The sequence below is a fragment of the Delphinapterus leucas genome, chromosome 9, assembly GCF_059928025.1.
Source record: "Delphinapterus leucas isolate spDelLeu-1000000601 "Yukka" chromosome 9, BTC_Dleu_Yukka2, whole genome shotgun sequence".
Taxonomy (NCBI): Eukaryota; Metazoa; Chordata; class Mammalia; order Artiodactyla; family Monodontidae; genus Delphinapterus; species Delphinapterus leucas.
Window position 1 is genome coordinate 103721108 of NC_143137.1, and position 20112 is coordinate 103741219.

Genomic DNA, 20112 nt, shown 5'->3' on the forward strand with positions numbered 1-20112 from the left:
ACTTCTCCCTGTGTCCTCACATTCAAAAGGGTGAGGGAGCTCCTTGAAGCCTCTTTATAAGGGCGCTAATCCCATCACAAGGGCATCACCCATATGACCTCATCACCCACCAAAGGTCCACATTCAAATACCATCACCTTCGGGGGCATAGGATGTCTGCATCTGAATTCTGGGGGGACACAAACATTCAGACAATAGCAAGCACCTACTATGTGCCAGGTACTCTTCTTGACACTGAGGATATGACAGCAAAAAATTGTCCCTGTTCCTGGAGATTGCATTCCAGTGGCAGAGATTCATGTCCTCCCCTCTCTGCTTCTGCTCCAGCCCCGCTGCTGTACAGGTTACAGCCATGTCTCTCCTGCCAGGACTGCTGCCTGGCCCTCCCATCGCTCTCCCTGGTTCCCACTACATCACTCTCTTCTCTGTCTCCAGTGGCTTGCCTGCACCTGGTTCCCTACCTTTCCACACTTGTCTGGCTGCAGGAACTGAGCTTGCTTTCTGCTGCTTTCCTGGGGTCTGCTGCCTGCAGGATGTGGGCTCTGGTCCCCCTCCCCTTTCTTGCAGGGTAGGGGCTGAGCCTCTTCAGGGGGTGCCTGAGTTTAAGTCCTGTCTGCATCCAGCAGAGCAAGTCTGCCTGAGGTTTGCAAGCCCGCTGTGGTCCATGCACTGAAGCCATGTCCTCTAATCTAGGTTTCTACGGGTAGCACGGATAGGATTTTGACTTCCTACTCTCTGACTCTCTTGTCTATATCTGAGTTGTCTCAATCTTAAGAGGGGGAAGAGAGAGACATTATTAATTTTTAATAATTATTCATTTTTATTAATAATTATTAATTTTCTTCCTCTGTCAAAAAAGAGGGGGTTGATTGAGCTGGAGGAGAGGGTGAAGGCTGTACCTGCCTTGACGGCGAGGGGGCTGGGGGGAGTCAGCTTATCCGGACTTGGGGAGCTGGTCCCACACCTGGTGTGTGGGGCTCCATGCAGACCTCCAGCTCCAGAATGGTCAGGAGTGGGTCTCTGGAAACTGCATTTTAAAGAAACAGCCAGGTGATTCTGAGTCGCCTTTGAGAACCAGGGTCATGGGGGAGTTTTGGAAGCCCCGGGGCTTGGGGAAGGTGGCATGGTTTAGGGAGTCCAGAAGCAGCCTTGAGCCAGGAACTGGGAATTTGGGTTAATCTTGGGAGAGGCCAGTGGGAGGACAGCAGCCTGTCTGTGAGGCAGAATTGTTATTCCAGGAGCCAAGGGAATCCATTTCCCCCTCGTTCCTGGGTTCTCTGGGGAAAGGCAGAGAAGATCAACGCTACATAGGCAGTACTCGGGCTCCACCCAGGGTTGCTGCTCTGGGTTCTGGTGGCAGAGAAAGGCCAGCGGGGTTCAGAGCGATGCCCTGGGCTTTGGAGGAATATTGAACTCCTGTGTCAGTGGTCTGAGAACGTCTTCCGAGTCTTCAACAGATTGTCCAGCTCCTAGATGTCTGTTTTGAGCTCTGCTCTGTGTTTGGAGTTGAGAGGTGGCCATACAAAAAAAACAAGACTTTTGGCAATGTCCAAGGGATCCTGTTCCTTGAGAATGCACGTGCTTTTAATGAGAATGCACAACCTCACCAAGGAGTCACAGAACCACCAAGACGTCTTATTTTGATAGCAAAGATGACCAATTAATTGGAAATGGGATCAGAAATCTTTGGCATCTGAACCCCGAATTCTGATGTTTAGCTCCCCAGATTTCACACTAATATTTAAAATATAGCACAGCACTCATCAGGAATAGAACTGGATGAGCAGCTGTTTCCAGGGGGTGGGTGGGGGATGATAAACCGCATGCAGGAAACTTCCAGGGCTGCCCCAGGGGCACCACCAGAGAGGGAGATGTCCAGCACGCGCCAGGCTGTTCCAGGTGCGCTGGGAACAGTGTCAGGTGTGAGAGCTGCGTCCATACCTCGCTTCCTCCACTCAGCCTCTTCCCGGCCCTCCGTGCCGGCCACCGGCTCTTCGAACCTTGCTGCATCCACCTGGAATTAGGCGTAGTCCTCCTGGGGCCAACCAGGCAGACCGATGCTGACTCTGCTCCCTCCCAGGTGTGGAGGTGAAACGCTCTGGTCCTCACCGTCACCCCAAGAAGGTGACACCCTCCAGGTCAGCCTCCCCAGAGTGGGGCCCACCGGGTTGGGCACATGGAGTGGATATACCACTGACTCACTACAAGTTCGCAGGGGCCCAGAGGAAGGTTAATGGGAACGGTGGTTTACAGCATCAGAAAGACATGCTGAGAATAATCATTCTTAGGAGGACTCAAATAGAATAAAAGGTAGTGAAAACCAAGGAATGAAGTCTCGTCTTGCTAGTGGCTCTCGAAGTGGGTGTTTGAAAACTCACCCTCACTCGTCGCCACGTCCCGGGATCCAGGACAGACGCCGCCGCCCCCACCCACCATGCTCAGTCGACGGGCACCAGGGAGGCTGGAGAGAGGAGGGCAGGCAGCTGCTCCCCTCACACCCCTTCCACACACACTCGTTAGGCTTTGTAAGATGTACACAAACACAGTCACGTCCTCACTCTCACGGTCTAACCCCACACTTTTGAGTCACTTTTTCTCCTTAGGTTGAGCCTAGGTCATTTCTGAGTTAATGCAAGCCTTCTTTATTTTTTGGACCTGTGATCACTGAGAAATGACAGGACATAGCTGTGAAACGGTGGGATGGATCTGGCAATGGGTGTGTCATCACGTCTCTCTAAGCCACACGCTCTTTCAGAACTCACGCGCACTGTCAGTGCTGTAACCGAAGGAGGCATTCACCGTGAGAACTTCCTTTGAAGGATGCTGCCTCAGCCAACACCACTTACGAAAAGCTCCTGATGCCAGAGCCTGATGTGAAACAGTACAGTCTATGGATTTCATTAAAGTTTCGCCCCATTTGGGTCAAATGTTGGACCATGGAAACTTAGTCACTTCACCTTGTTTAGTAGATCTGAACCCATAGGATGTCTGGCTGGTTGTCCAAAAGGACCAGAGGGTTTTCACCACCGAGAGTGTCTGCAGCAGAGCTGAAGCGCCCCTGCCCTAAGTGTGCAGCTCTGCAGGGAGAGTGCCACCAGGCGGTCACTGCAGTCGGTCACTGCCTCTGGGCTCGCCGGGCCACGGGCCTGCTGCTTGCGGCATTAAGCACTGCTCTACGAAGAGCCAGGGATGTATGTCTTGCTGCTCTCGACTTCTACCTACCCTCAAACCCACAAGTACCCTAAGCCCAGCACAGCTAGGCCCGGGGCGGGGGCGGGGTGTCAGTCTGCTGAAGTGAACTGACGCACTGGCAGGAACGTCGTACGCAGACGATCACATATTATTCCAACTTGTACTGTACCCGCCCCCAAGCCCATCTCCGTTTCCTCCGACCCGGAGGGGGTCTGTAGCAGGTGGCAGCTCTGCAGGACCTTCTCTCAGACTAGCGTGGGCTTCACAGGATAGGGCAGACAGTACTGGTTGCATTTATTTGTTCTATCACTACAGAGGAAGCTTTTCAAAATGTGTACAAAAGGATACTCTATTCCTCCAGGGGTACACCCCTTGTTCACAGCAAAACAGAAATAATTTAACATCGTCATAGAGGCAGATTGGAAATACAACTGCATTTTCCCATTTACAATCCTGTACACGTAACTGCCAGAATGGCAGCCGAACACCTAAAGCTGCATTAGATACAAACAAGTTGAACCCTGAACAGTCATCACACACAACATTGTAAAAAAGTGTATCAGAAAGTATTGGAAACAAGATTGCATATTCATATCTGGTTACACGGGTTCACAGTGAATGCTATGGCACCAACAGCCTATGTGCTTTTTTTTTTTTCTGATGTCTGTATATCTTAAATAACTCTAATTTTGGTTCATTTTAAAGTAACACACACACACACACACACACACACACACACTGAACTGAAGGAGCGGGATCTGGGTTTTGAGTAGTGGTGACCCTTCATTATTGCTGGAACTTAAGAAGTGCAAGAGAGAGAAATACATTTGCTTCATGACTTGTCTACAGCAGTTCATTCCATCTCGCTTTTGTTTCGGCAAGAAGATGACACCATTGAGAGTCACAATCAAAACAAAACAAGAAAAAAGCACAAAAATAGAAAAGAAAGAAAAAGAACTCACATCTCCATAACAGGTAGCTGTCTTTCTCAGTGAAAATTCTGAGATTTCATTCTGTGGTTGATTCTGAATTGGAAGTGAAACGCGCAGGTATCTGAAGCGCTGGGTGCTGGGACATGCCCTCACGCGATAAAGCAACGGTAACACAATTCCTTTTAGTGACTCTTCTACTAGGACAAGCCCATGCTTTAAGGGACGCGATGCAGGAGGACCTGGGTAAGGAGCGGGCATCCAGGTGTTTCGCATGGAGGGAAGCTGGGTGACACGGAGCGGCAGGAACGCCAAGCAGGGATTTCTCGTTGTGATCAACGAATCCACCTGCTACTAGTGCCCCTCCTTTGGTTGATATTTATTTTCAACGAAACGAGAATGCATGAAACCTAGTGCATCCATGACAGTCCCCGAGACATACACTCACACCATCAAACAGCAGAACAAACCACAGAACAAAAGGGAGTGAGATCATGCAAAATCCTACTTTTACCAGCTAGGAGGAAAACGTTAACAGCTTTCGGTACAGAACATGGCCGCTTTTCAAACATAATTTAAATACTTGTTGACATTATATGAAACTTACTTTAAATACAATAGTTTGAAAGAAAAATGGTGTTACAATAGAAAACCACAACAAAAGGTGTGTAAATAAACAGTTATATTGGCTATAAAAGGCAGAGACAGGGAGGGGAAAGCCCTGGAGAAAAGAACTCCTGTAGCCACTATTTACAGTGGTGGGTCCAGCTCTATTTGAAGTCACAGGGAAAAATAACTCCGTTCAGCCAATGGACCCTGTGGAGCTGGCTGGGAAAGGACAGGGCAGGTGAACTTGGCCTACAAACTGGAAATCTAAGCAGTCTCTCACCTTGAATATATATGTTCTTGGGGATGAGGTGGGTCTTTCTCTGTAACTGCAAATGGAACTAACACTGTCCACAGCCCAGAGCCTCCCTCTGCCCCTTCACCCAGTGCATCAGTGTGTCACTGCCCAAATTATTACAACTTTGTCTATTTCCAGGTTCAAAATGTCAAACGGTTCTGTAAGCAAAGAACCCCATGCCTCAAGGATGCTGGGATGCCATCCTTTCCAGAAAACTCAAATGGACCTGAGAGGGTATGCTTCTGAAGACTGAAGAGGGATAATTCATTGATAGAATTTATAATGAATCCAAAGGAACAGGAGTCAGGCTCCAGCCTGCTGATGGGAAACATTCTTGCAGGGCTTCCAGACCCTTTGGAAGGCCTCCAGACCCTTGACTGGTTCAGAATTTGCTTAGAGCAGTGTTCTCCACTAGGGGCAACTCTTGTTCCCAGGGAACATTTTTGGTAGTCAACTCGGGGTCTTACTGGCATCTATCGGGTAGTGACCAGGGATGCTGTTAGCCTATGATGCCCAGGGGAATCCCCCGCAACAGAATATCCAGCCCCAAATGTCAAGAACTCTGGATTTAGATGAAATGCAGAGGTGCTTGTGCACAATTTTTCCTGTTTCTTCATGGTCACCTTGGACATTTTTGGTGATGACAAATACTGGAAACATTTGAAACTGTATGCCCTTCCTGCTAGATGGTGGAGATGAATGTCCGTAATGACAGAATTACCTTCCTGGTTGGGATGAGAACCCACGGACACCTTCGTGGAGCTTCAGAGAGCACCTCTGGGGCCACCCGCCTCTGTCCTGTTGGACTTCGAGTTCTGGTCACGAGATGGTCCCGAGTCAGACGGGTGCGTCCTGCCTACGTGGATGCAGGGTGCAGCTCTGTCCTTACAGGAGAGAGTTTCAGATGGTTGGAAAGTTTAGTTTCAAACGAATAGGTGCTGTGTGTAAGAAGCGTCTCCCGGACTTCACCTGTCAAACTTCCTTGACCTAAAAATGAAGGGTCATTCTGAATCCTTCTTTTACGGATTTTAAAATGAGAATAATATACACAGCGAGCAGGGTAAGAAATGTACTGACGGTAAGAAATCCAGGCCTGGGGCTGCAAACAAAACATTAACTGAGGTCTAGGATGGGCCTTCTGCAGGGAAAATAGCCTTCTGGTCATAGGTAGAACCCAGCGGGGAAGGAGTACAGAACCAAAGAAATGAGTGTGGAATTTAGAATAAAATTTTGGTTTCTGGGGGATTTTATTATCTGAACATTTCAAAAGGAATTAAGGTTCAAATTTCAGGACTGGTGTTAAAAATGTAGTGATAGGTTTTGGGGGGGGCCTTAAAAGTACTGATATGAGGGAGCAGAGGACAGTAGTCCCAGGTGCCCCAGGGGAACAGGAGTTCATCCCATGTGACAACAGGCCTCGGAAGGCTTAGCTGTGGGCTGAGCAACCTCACGGTCTGGAAATCGAGAATGAGTCCAAAGGCTGTGCAACCCCTCGCTCCCTCTGCCCAATGGTCACTTGTCCCCAACAACGTGCAGAATTTGACTTAGAATCATATCTCTGTTTAGAACCTGTGGCCTGTCTTCCCTGGATGCACACGCAGCTTCCGGCCCTGCTGTAGGGGCACTCACCCCCAGGGTCACCTCACGACCACAGCTCAGGGGCTGCGCACACGGCTCCTGGGACCTCGGAAACCCCATCTGGGGCGTGAATCCCATGCTTAGCACGGAACCGGCTCATTCCTTCCCGGGCTTCCGCCTGTTTTTATAAAATTCTCTCCGAACATGACCCATCATTTGGAGGACAGCAATTTCTAGGGAGCAACAGGGGAGGGGATTTCAGCCAGCGGTCTACAGAATTGTCTAGTAAGAGAGCATTTTGGGGGCTCCGAATGGAACCCTGCATCTAACAAGAAAAACTTCTTGTTTTCAAAAGCAAACCAACTCAGAACAAAACGAAACACGACCTAGAGGTCAAAGCACAGCAGTCGGTCCATCCCGGCTGCCCGCGCAGGGGCTGGCGCGGGTCCTGGATGCTCTTCCTGGGGGCGGGGCGCGGTCCGCGGGTGGGGGTGGGGTGGGGTGGGGGTGGGGGGTGCTTTAGCTCATGTGGAAGCGGTGCTCCCCCCGTGTGATGTGGGACGAGAACTCGTAGCGGTCCTGGCTGTGGTAGCCGCACATGTTGCACTCGAAGGGATCTCGGAAGCCGTGGCAGCCCATGTGGATGGTGTACATGACGTGGTCCAGGAAGAGCACGCGACAGTGTTCGCACCTGTACACCTTGAGGGGCTCCCCGCTCGTGCCGATCACGCGCAGCGCGTCCGCGGGGCCCTCAGAGGCCGCGCGCAGCACGTCGTAGGCCGCGTGCTCCTCCTTGATGGACAGGCCATTGCGCGCGTGAGGGGTGAAGTGGTTGGTCAGGTAGATGAGGCCGCCCCGCTGCTCCTCTGTGTTGCTTTCGGTGTCCGTGGAGTCTTGGCAGCTGTTGCTCGGCGACGCCTCGCGCTCGGAGGACGCGGACTTGGCCTTGGAGAGCAGCAGCAGGTTCTCCACGGCGCCGTCCTGGGCCGAGTGGTTGGAGCGCGTGGGGCCCTCGGCGTGGGGCTTGTGGAGGTGGTACATGGGGCTGAGCACCGGGACCACGTCGGAGCTGCCCGGGGGCGTCTGCACCAGGGGGCGCAGGGACTCGGCCCCCAGGTAGCTGATGGCGTTGTTGATGGCCTGGTCCATCACGTGCGTCTGCATCATCTCGTTCTCCTTCTCGTAGCTGGTGCTGCCGTCGTAGGGCAGGTCCGACAGGCACTTTTCCCCTGTGGGAAGCGGGGGACAGTCAGAGAGGCCCAGGTTACCTCTGCACCCGGCAGCAAGAGCTGACAACTACACCTGCGGGGCACCGACCTCGGGAGCACCTCCAACATGGGGGAGAGCTGACACATCTCTGCCTGCCGGGCACCTGGCACGGGGCTCTGCCCGGGGTCGGCGTTTAAACCAATTTGTCTGGACAGATCAATAAATGAATCGGGGAAATAAGGATGGTGTGCCAATTTAAACAGCATATATTCAAACGGACGAAACCAATACTTGTGTCTTTTACTCCGGATGTTATAAACATTTTTATGTTTAACATTAATATTTAAATGATGTATTTTCAATATACTGTTGTAAGAAATTTACAATGGCTGCTTAATTTATCAAATTTATTTAATTAAAACATAATTATATGATTACAACAATGTGCGACGTACTTATTTAAAATAATATTATCTCGTATGTTTAAATTCCCATCTTTAATATGCTAGAATAAGGCTTAATCAAAAATACCAAAACTGTATATTCTTTATAGTGAAATGGTATCAGTCTTGTCAGTAGCACAAAGCTGGCTCTGACTTGCGTGAGAGTGAAAAGCATCATCGGACGTGCCGGCCTCCACATCCTGCCTGGCCTCCAATTCCACTCTCGCCTCCCAGCCCTTAGCAGCACCGAGCCTGTGCTGCAGAGTCACGTGGTGGAGAGCCGAGAGCAAAGCAAGGAGGCTCCAGGGGTTACATTTACTTGTCCTTTCAAACAACTACTGAGCATGAACGATGCCCGAGAATTGTTGTCAAGGACTTGTCAGCAAGCTTAGCCTCAAGAAACTTAAGGTCTAACATCACGGTTTGTAGAAGGCGGCGAGCTCGCTTCCCCTGGAAAGGGGAAATTTGAGAAAAGGTTTGACTTCTTGTAATTAACTTTCGAGTATAAATTTTCACAATGAAATAAAATGAATATACTTGAAGATACACCTTCCCGATATACTGGTCCTAAGCTCAGTAGGAAACCATGGCTTCATTAGCAAATTCATTAATGAACTGTCTGTCCTCATGGTCAGGGCTATTGATTCACTGGACTTTCAGCGGTGGTTAGTTAATAAGTCACAGGACGAGAGGCCATCCACAGGCAGGTCTGAATTGTTCAAGTAACAGTGGTCCCCATTCTCAGCAGCCCACAGGGGAGACAGACATTAACACATGATAACATGCAGTGCATCCCTGTCTGAGAAGTTGCATGAAAGGAAAGGAAGGTTTGCTACGGGGACCTAATGAAGCTTTCTAGTATGATGAGGCATATTCCTGCCACTTATCAATGGTCACAGATTTTTTTACGGATTAATAATAAGTCTGGGAAGCATGGAGCAGCTTATCCTTCTGTTGCTAAGAGCTGGCTGCAGACCGTGAAGTGTGTCCCACACAGGAGAAGCAAGAGGACCGAGAGGAGAGGGAGACTGGAGCCTTGAAGGGATGGGTGAAGGTGGCCAGAGCCCTGGGCGGATCAGTAGGCTGGGTAAACCCTGCAGAGACTGTGTCTGAAGGAAGACAGAAAGGTCCGAAGGAAGGAAGCACCCTTCTCGGTCACTGGCGGGAGGCAAAGGTGAGGAATGCCTTCCGGCTGCCTAAGGGTCCAGGTTACAGCTGATGGTGGCTGGAGCGGCTGGTGACAGCAAGGACCCCCACACCTCCCACACTGAAACCTGACAGCACGGTCTGCAGCTAGTTCTTAGCAACGAAAGGAAAAATTGCTCCACAGTTCGTAGACTTATTAATAATCCTCAAAAATGTCTGTAACCTTTGATAACTGTCCAGGAGTATGCCCCATCATACGAGAAAGCATCATTAGGTCCCACTTCTTGCTTTGTTAGGGATGTGTATCATACAGCCGCCTGGCTCTCATTCATTCAAATCTGCTGGGGGTCAGGAGCGACACACGCTCTGACAACAGTACAATGTGACCCTTGGATGACACAAAGAAACTTGTCAGTGGACTGCCACGCCCTCTGCAGAACTGCAACAGAATGGAATTTCTACGTAAGTTGGGTGGCAGGGATCACAGAAGTGGTGTTTCTCCCCATTTAAGGTTAGAAGTAATTGAGTAGCATTACAGAAACCACGTGGTTTTTTTTTTTCCTGTTTTTGTGTCGAGGTGCCAAGTGTCTGGTTACATTAACCTCAGAGGAGAAGGAGTCCCTTCTGGCTGGTATCTCAGTCTGCCCCTCCACCAAACCCCAGCAGGGAGGGGAGGGGAGTGGACTTCACAGACAATTCTGATACATATAAAAGTGCTTTACAGCTCCACCAAAAATGGTGCTTTCCCACCTAATCATCCTGTTTCTCCCAAAGTCATGGCTCTGTGGTTTCCTGAGAAACCACTGAAATCTGTTGTTTTTAAAACTGGGAATCAACAACAAAAGGATGTAGGAAATAAAAAACAACAACCTAGATTTCAGACTCACGTGGTATATTAAAACCACCCACAGAATTTCTCTTCCCTACTATTCCACAAAGTGAGAAAATCCCACAACATTCACTTTGGCAATATGCTAAAGAAAGGTACATAGTCTAATGAAATACATGTTTATAAAAAATCAAGGACCAAGGAAAGAAAATTCTGGCATGAGATACATGGCAAAGCTTGGCTGTTGATCTCACTTACAAAAACCTTAAGTATGAATCAACAAAATCTTCAGCATTTTCCCTAATATCCCCATATCCATAGAGAATCAATTCAAATAGGTGTCTTTTTCCACTTATGATCAAAAAGCAGTTAAAACCTCTGCTAATGAGACCAGGTGACCCTGGCCAAGTGAGCAGTGAGACTGGTTCTCTGGATGGGAGACAGGAGAGTTAAGTCCTCAATGCTGTACACTGGGAGGAAATAGCCCAAAGGACCAGAGCAGGCCCCTGTGGGAAATACTCCCCAACCAGGTACAGTGCAGTGATAACTGGTTTAGGGCATTTAACCAGGTCTCAGAACGAGGGACAGAGGGCGGAGAGGAACTCTTTTAACAAAGGCTGCACTTCGCCTCACCTGAACTCTCCCAACCCCATCCTTGGCATTCTTTCAGTATTGAGAAAAGTCAATAGCTCTCACAGGAAAAAAAAAAAAATCTCAGATACAATAGGAAGAATGTAGACATGTCAATCAAACTCTATCAGCCCAAGCTGAATAAGCAAGATGAAAAGAAAAGGTCATGGTTGCTGTGAAGATATTTTCTAGCAAGACAAGGGAAGAAAGGAAGTGAAACACAGACCACTAAGCCCATCCTAGGGAAAAGCTTAATTCAAGGAAGAGAAGTAATGTTTCATAATTGCTTTGTGACACGGATTCAATTAAAAAAGATACTGAAACATGGCAGGCTAAAACAACAGAATAAGATGAAAACAGAGATTTTCGATCTCAGGAAACAAAATGAGGTCCAAACAGTATTATTACAGAATTAACACATGGATTAGAAACATCAAGTAATAGAACATAAACTCCTAAAAATGGAATTACTAACATAGAGGAAAAACACAAGATAATAACAGTGAATAAATGTGAAAAAGCCAAAAAAATGAACTTAGAGAAATGCTAACAGATATGGAAGACAAACTCTCCAACATAAGGACATCTGGTATCTCTGAATAGAGATCACAGCAGATGAAACAAAATATATATTTATAAAAAAGAGAATTTCCAAGAAATAAAAGAGAAAAGAAGGGAATCCCCAGATTAAAATGTCAGGAAATTTTTATTCAGAATGCAAAAACACTAAGACACATCCCAGTTAGGGTATTTAATTTTTAGGTTAAAGAAAAAACTCTTCAGGCATTCAGAGAGAAAATGAAAATCTTGCCTTCAGTCATGATGGCAAGATCTAAAAAGTTCCCAGGGGAAAAAAAAGAGTGAACAACATCACATACTTGTCAGCATGCTCTTCAGGTAGAAAGGCAGCAGCCAGACCTCCTCAAACACAAAGCAATTATGAAAACAGAATACCTACAGAAGCTTCTTGAAAAGAGTGGCATGTAAAGTCCAATCAATTAAGAGATCACTCTAAATAAATAGAAATAGTAGTAGAAGGGCTGGGTCTGAGCCTCTCTTGAGTTCAAACTCGGAGCTCTTTCAATCCCACCAATACCCTGCCAGCTTGTACGGTAACAGCTGCATTCCTACACACTCTTTCTGAATTTGTATACAAGATAGACCACTTCTAGAGGTTAGAGGTCCATCTCCTTTTTAATTTTAGAGATGGAGAAACCACAGGTTAGGAGTGGTTGATGAAAACCCCATCAAGTTGACATGAGGGTGAGGTAGTCATCTGGGGGCAAGAAGAGGCATTATTTTAGAAATAAACTGCCAATCACCAAACTCTTGGGCAAACACCTAACAGAACACACAGCCAGTTCTGAGCCCTTTCTTCCAATCTCCACTCTGCCATCCTTGTCCTACTGTCTACTGTCGTTCCCCCCGGGACCCTGCCACTTCTCCTGTGCTGTCCACCTCTCCCCAGTGACTCCTTTTTACCTTAGCTTTGCTTGATCAGACAGACGGGTTCTGGTTTTATTTGTTTATTTATTTATTTATTTATAAATAGCATCTCAATCTCAATACAACACCTAAATTGTGCTCTCACCCACGGTGGCTACTGCGGAGTTTCACAGAGAGTTATTTGAAGTCTCCATAAGCTGCAGGGGCTGAAATGCCCATTTATAAAGCCCTTGGTATCCCTCACTTTCCTCACCTGAAGGAGGAAGTGGTACCCAGCTCCCCAGGGCCCGTGACTGTCAACAATCCTCGGGCACACGTGCTGCTCCATCTCTCCTGGTCACCGGCCCCCAAGCTCCCTCCACACAAGGCCTCCAGGGAGGAGCTGAGGGGCCCCAGGCTCACCTCCACCCGGTGCTACCTGAAATCCCACCCGCAGCACTTGGTCCTCCACGTCACGTCACTCCCACTCTGCTCAGGAAACATGAGGCCTCCCCCGCCCAACAGTCTAAAGGCTCAGGTTTGTGTGGGCGACTCCCCAGACCACGTCTCCAGCCGGTGGTTTGCAAAAGTGTTTTTAAACTGAATCCTTCCTCCCCCCACCCCTCCAAACACCCAGCTTCCGATCAAAATGAAGCCTGTTTTAAGTGTCAGAGACAGGATGGAGCCCAAGAACTTGGCCTCCTGTTGCTCCTGCCCACCTCCTGCAGGAAAGCAGCTGCCCCAGGCTTCACTGACCACTAACCCCGTGCTGGACCCACGCCCTCTCCCAACACACGTTTCCCAGGCTCCCACAGGGCGTCACTCAGAAAGCCCTTGAAAACGAGCAGATCAGACCCAGACTCTATCTTTTCCCAGAACCTGTCAATGGCACATGGGTCCCCATGACTCATAACTTCCATCCCCCAGTCCCGGCACGGCCCCCATACCTCCCTCCTTCCACCACAGCCCCACCGTCCTCGCATTTCCAGTCAATCTTTGGCACTCGAGCTCTCTATTTTCCAAGATGTGGCTCCAATCAAAAACATGCCAATGCTTTCTTCTGCCTACTGCATTGAGGCTACCTTTCTCACCTTGGCATTCCAAGGCCATTCACCTGTGGCCAGAGCTGACTCGGGCTTTACTATTATGGCTTCCCTGAGGATCCGTGGGTCACCCTGGGATGCGTCCTGCTTGTCAGACGTGTCCACACGTCCCGCTCCAGCCCCCAAACGGCATCATCATTTCTCTGTATTTGTATCCATCTGCCTAGAACCCTCCTCCATTCTTCCACTGTCAAAAATGTGTTGAAATCCTCTTCCTCCCTCCCAGTGACAGGTCACTGTCAGCTTCACAAGCTTTTACTGATCCTCTTCCCTGGACATGACCCTCCCCCCCGGTAGTCCTCCCTGGATGTGACCCTCCCCCCTGGTAGTCCTCCCTGGACATGACCCTCCCCCCAGTCCTCCTCCTTGGACATGACCCTCCCCCCCTGGTAGTCCTCCCTGGACGTGACCCTCCCCCCTGGTAGTCCTCCCTGGACATGACCCTCCCCCCCAATCCTCTTCCCTGGACATGACCCTCTCCTCTATGTTCCTCCTTCTACATTATCTTCATGATATTATCTTCACACTGAGGGCTTCTAAATGTTGTCACTTCCTTGGTGCTAATCTATGTTCATAAAACCCTGTGATATACGTAAAGAGTGGAACCAAGGCTGGAGAGTTTGACTAATTTTGCGAAGGTGACAGTGTGGCTGTGAACTCACACCCTCAGGCTGGGTCCCCAGCCCAGAGCCCTTCGCCCCTCCCTCCTGCCCAGGTGTCATCCTTCTTGAACTCCCAGGGTCTGGGCTGGATGATGGCTACATTGGCAATAACCTCCTAGAGGAAGGGCTGCCCCACCCTGAAAGCACCTGGCACAGGTAGAGAGTCAGAGGTATCTCCTTGCTGGGCACCTCATAGGCCAGTTGCCCTGCAATTCTGCCCTTTTAGCCTTCAAAGTAGCCCATGTGGGGAGTATTATGAGCTTCCTCTGAAAAATGAGCACCTGAGGCTCAGAGAGGCTGCTCTCCAGGCCATGCACCCGCTGCCCTGTGCCCACTGACAGGCCACCCCCAAAGGACACAGAGCATCCCAGGCAGATCTCACCGAGTGCCCCAGAAGCTGCAGAACCACCTCTAAGGACAACTCCTGGGAGAAGGTCTGTTATTTTTAAGAAGCCTATTGGAAAACCATTCCGAGATATTTGAGAAATGTTAAGCTTGCCAATGTTTGCTTTTTAAAAAATGAGATATGTTTTCCTTTCTTCTACCCTCAACTAATCACCATCTAAAGCACCCGCGTGGTTGTTCTTTTAAGAGACAGGAAACATTTAACTCTTACCAACAAATTTCTGAGGCATAGAGCTCTTACGTTTGGCGACGTTACTTGCTAGTCTGTCCAGCACGAGCGAGCGCTCCGATCCCATCTTGCACAGGTCTTCTGCCATTTCACTGTGATTAGTTTCTTCTTTAATGACTAAAGTCAAAGACAGTTCGAAAGACCAGTTTAGAAACACTTACGGGGAAAGGATTCAGTCTCATCATCAGTGTTAAATATGACACGTGTCAAGTGCCTACAAGAGCCAGGATCTTCACGGGGATTATTTCTAATCTTCCTAGCAACCCTGCCAGCCAGATGCAGGCTGACCAGAGCCACCTGCTAATGACACCTGCCTTATCCCCCAAGACCAGGGAATAAGCACCACCACTGTCCCTAGAAGCTAGACTGTGATTAAGTAATTGTGTCCCTTTGACAAGTCCTCTTAACTTTTCAAATACACCCCAATCCACTAATTCAGTCAATCCTGAGAGCAGCCCTCCTGAGAGTCAAAGAACTCTCAGCTAGAAATGATCTAAGGCTCGGACTCTGCCACAGTGAACAGAGGTGCAGGAGAAACCTGGCCACAGAGATGCTGCAGCCAATCCTGGCAACATGGGAATGAACTCAGAGCTCCTGGACCCTGAACACAGCAAACCGGAAAATCAAAAAACGTGCACCGTAGGAAATCTAGAAATTGTGGAGGTGAATGTTGATCTAGGAAGTGTTTCTAGCCAACCTGTGCTTTTCTATGTCATCCCTTTCTTTCCATAATTGAAGACACAGCTTTGTATCCTGCATAACCATCCGTGTTCTAGTTTTTATGGTTGGAGTTTTGGAAATATCGCTCTTTCATCCCCCTGCAATTTATCCTAAGCTATAAGAAGCTAAAAATGCAAACTGATTATCTTCCAAATGGCTAATCAATTCTTCCCACACCGATTCTGAAAAGTCCACTGAAATCCCACTGCTCTGTACTTCTTCCTTTTTCAGATGGGACAGGCTGATTGATCACAGGGTCTCTGGAAGTTTTACTCATTTCTATTATTGATTTGTCTGTCTATTCTTCAAAGAGGTCCAGATGACAGCTACATTTGAATACAGCATTAGACATTACTCTTCTCTTTAAAAAATGCCATTTCCCTCATTTGCTTTTCCAGATACACTTTATAACATTCCAATAAGATTGACAAACCAATTTCATGCTAAAACCATGCTGTGATCCCAGAGGACACACGTGCAGTGTCCAAGCCTCTCTCCCTGTGACTCCTCCATGTTTTCTGGCCCCAGTATTGTTTGCTAGCTTTCTTCATCATGGACTGCACATGACCTGCTAAGATTATTTCTAAGCATTTTATGTCTTCATTGCTTCATGATGAACGCCACTTTGAAAAAACAGATTTCAAATTGGTTATTATCGCTGGTAAATGTAATTTTTTAGCCTTGGAAATGTGGGTTTCTTATTAAATGGACAAACATAACAGCCCACACCCTGATTTATGTGAGGGGTACCCATAAAATCCGTAGAATTCAATTGCACTGGTAGTATTTTTGATCTATCAAGCTAATATGCTTCCCGGTGTATCCATCCTTCTCTGCAAAGCCGGGCCTGTGGCCTGTCCAGGGCGCCTACAGCATCTCGAGCTGGGTTTCCTCTCTGCCAGGCCATGGGGCCTCCTGAGACCCTCAGAGACAGCACAGTGAGGGGCCACGAGCCCAGGGCTCCCAGACCACTGACTCTTCTGCCATTTGATTCATTTCTCTCTAAGCTTGTAACACAATCTGTGCACCTAAGGCTCAAGGGAACCTCATGTTTTCCACAAAGACGTTAGGAAATTATGACAGATGACCAAAAAGCCTTTTCCTAAATAAAATCATATTCAGAAAAATTAAATCTTTGCTACATCTCATAAGCTAGGCTTTGTCTATACCTAAGCCCAAAGAATGGCTCCAACCTAAGGGGATGGAGAGGGGTGAGCCTGCTTAAGGGCCCATCTGAGTGCTCATGGGGGCTGGTCCTGGGGGGCCCGGGAGGGATGGGTCATGAGAAATGCACAGAGGGCACAGGTCAACCAGCCCAGCACAGCGAGACCCCCACCCACTGCCTGCCCAAGACCCGGTGTAGTCTTGCAGGAATTCCACTGGCTTTTATGGACCCTCAACCAGCACTAACTCCACACGAGAAGCCGTCTCATCTGAGTACAGGACAGAAAGCCATCATGAAGAATCCCAAACCATCTGATCACCAAAGGGAATCACTTTGCATCTTAGGACTAAATGGATCCACATTCTCTCTGTTTACATCTTTCACTTTACATTATATCAGATCAGAGCCAAATGTTATCTCGAGATGCAATACACAGCAAAGCATCAGAGCACATGAGGAAAAAAAGCAAGCTTTCCTTGAAACCTGTGACAGCTGCAAGACTACAGACAGTCAGGGTCTTCCAGTCATCCCATGTTCCAGGCAGGTGCCAACACTGATGAATGAAAACATGGTCTGAAAGCTCTTATTTGATCCACTCCATGAAAAAATCATTTTTAAAACCAGATTTCACATCTTATTTTGATGACTAAGCACAAAGAAGCAATCGATGCTCCAGGTTAAAAAAAAAACAAAAAAACAAAACACCAAAAACCAGAAAGAAAAGAAAAAAAACCAGACTTTCAAGGGTCACTACAATCTTAGAAGCTTCCCCAGACTTCGAGAGGAAGGGGTTTCAAGGTCACGTGCTCCCTGGTAAGAGGAGGTCTTGGAAAGCTGGGAAGCACAGGGCACTCCTAGTGAGAGTTCAGCGGCCAAAAACATCCCTCCATCCCAGCTGTGGTGGCTCCCGGGCCTGTGCTCTGGTCCAGCTGCATCCCAGTGGGCAGGGGGCCCTCCTTCCCCCCAGCTGGGGAGGGAGGGGGAGCCAAGGCCAGGCAGCCTGTGCCCTCGGCGCTTACCTGGGTACAGTGTGCCTGGAAGGCCCATGCTTTGCAAGTAGTTGTGGCAGCGCTCTTTGTGTTCCTCTAAAGAGCTTCGCTGTTTATAGCTTCGGCCACAATATCCACATTTGTGAGGCTTACCAACTGCAGGAGACACAATGGAGTTCAAGACCCCGATTAAATAGCGGCCGTACGTGTCATGGGAAGGCATGCAATACACTTTTTACCAAAAAGGCAAAAAAAAACTCTGCTCTTGAGAGCTAAAAGCATTATGGGCTCCGTCGAGTTGACTGAATTTAAAGGTGTGAATGCCCAGGTGTTTCCTGATTGTACCAAGAACTCCTGTTACCTTTTTATCATTTTAACTTGTTCACTGCCTAACAAATTCTCTTCTACTTAAATCACAAAGTCTGAATTTTAACTGGAAGAAACAAACCACTGCAGTGTTATAACAGGGATGCCCGACAACAGGGCAGAGATGTGAGGAAGGCCCGAGCTGGCTGGATAATATACAGACTCAGCTCCAAAGTTGGCCTCTTGTCCATGGCCACACCGTGGGCCAGGTCTGGAGTGACAGTGGCGTCAGGTCTAATGCAACCAAAGTGAATTCAACTCCTAAACTAGTGCTAAACAAATACCTGAGGTCTCTAAGACACCACAGTGTTTCAATAGACTTTAATGAAATAAGCATTTTGTTTCCAAAATGTACTTTCTTGTTCTAACCTTTGGAAAAGCTCTGTTTTCTCCCCAAAGACCTTTAGGGATGTCATGGCTTCGAGATCAGCCCTGCCCCACAGAATTTACTATGAAGAAGGAAATGTTCTCCACCTGTTCTGTCCAATATGGCAGCCACCAGCCATGTGTGTCCACTGAGCATTCAAAGTATGGCGCACGCCACTAAGAACAGAAGTCTGAATTTTGTTTAACTAATTGGCTCGTGGCTATTGCATTGAGCAGTGCGCTTCTATACAGAGTTTAGTTCTTCCTGAATTTTATTGAGTGGTATTTTAGGAAGAGAAGACTAGCACAAGTTCATATCATGCCTAAGTTTAAAGATCTTAATAGCATTTTAGGAGATAAAATGGATAAAGGATCTTCTATTACTTATACAATACAAATTTCCATCCTAAAGCCAGAACCTTTTAGTTCCTCCTCATATGGTTAGATTTCACATATTTGAGAGTATTATGTCAAAATCGACGCCATCCAAATAGGACTGTTTGGTGAAACGGCTTAACCAAATCTTGTACTGGTTAAATCTCTTCCTTAGGTGAACAGAAACTATGGTTTAAGAAGACTAGATGAAAACCAAAATTTGACTTCTGGAACATTTACTGGAGGGAAAAGGGAGCTTTTTTTATCCGGAGAAAGTGTTGTATCCCTAACATCAAAGAAACAACATTGACATATACAATGTTGCCTAAAACCGCACGTTTTATTGAGTATGGCCTTTAGAAACTCATAGAATATAGATAACCCACTCAATGTCTTTTCCTGGAAAAGCTACAGCTTTAGCAAATTTCCATACATATAGCCTGGTGTCTGAATACCCATTTCTGTCTGAGTATATGATTGATTTTAACTCTGGAACATAAGAAGTTCATGAAAGCAACTGAACGAAAGTATATCTTGAAGTGTAGTCCACTGTTCTGCAGGAAAGAAGGTCTCTAGCCAAGCTTGCAATTTCCAAAGAAAGCGGAGAAGAAGGGAGGGGAACCCTTCCTCACCCTTCCAGACTACCCAAGCCCCTCTTATCAGTATGGGACAAATCCTATAGCTGGAATCTCGGGCCGCCACCAGTTGCCAGGGAAAGCTACCAGGTTGATGGTGGTTTTTAGCGGAATGGGGGTGTGGCCATTTCACAAGGGACTAGAACGTGACCATATTTGAATTTGCAGACAAAGGCTGAAGTCCTCATTTCATTCTAGTGAAATCATCTTGTAGAACCTAAGTCATTGTCTTTTTTTTTTTTTTTTTTGCAGGAGTTGTGTGTCTGTGGCACTTTCCAATGGCAGAATCACCAGCAGCCCTGGATCAATGATGGTTTTCTCACTACAGTTTTGTCTACTCGCTCATCAGTGGATCCCTAATAGAAATAAAGTGTCCAAAGTCTACCACTGTTATATGCAATCAGCCACACTTGGAGCAGGATACCATCACGCCTCAAATGAAATAAGCAGGCATGGAGCCAGAATAAGTTAAAATACTGCACTAGATATTTCTAACTTCACCATAGAACTGATACGCAGGAGAGATTTCTGTTGCCAGTCAGAGTGGCCCAGGGATGACAACAGTATGGTTGGTGTCAAGCTAAGGCTGAGTCTTTATGTTTTCTACCAAAGGGGATATTGTGCATCCTACAACTCTAATGCAGTGTTACTGCTGTGATGATGTCAACCTGACTCCACATGAAGGCCACCTGTGAAGTTTCTCTGCCCTAGAACCCCTGGTAGGCTCTGTACACAGACGGTGTCACTGTCACATCTGAAGCCTACAGAGACCCTGCAAACCTCCACCTCTGGGGGGACGACACATGTGCTCC

The 20112-nt window shown here is 47.7% G+C and overlaps 1 protein-coding gene across 13 annotated transcripts in view; it reads right to left on the reverse strand.

Annotated features, from left to right (window-relative positions):
* Window positions 1–3462: 3462 nt before the first annotated feature.
* IKZF1 (IKAROS family zinc finger 1) overlaps window positions 3463–20112 on the reverse strand; it is a 115285-nt gene continuing 98635 nt past the window's right edge. For 7 of the 13 annotated variants that reach the window (XM_022593202.3, XM_022593211.3, XM_022593207.3 and 4 more), the window contains 3 exons: window positions 17589–17714; window positions 14667–14801; window positions 3463–7832 (listed from right to left, as the gene is read on the reverse strand). In XM_022593202.3, coding sequence (XP_022448910.1) covers window positions 7123–7832; window positions 14667–14801; window positions 17589–17714 — 971 coding nt within the window. In that variant the 3' untranslated portion in view covers window positions 3463–7122. The remainder of the gene's footprint in view (window positions 7833–14666; window positions 14802–17588; window positions 17715–20112) is intronic. The other 6 variants (XM_022593213.3, XM_022593208.3, XM_022593209.3 and 3 more) reach the window with 3 other exon arrangements.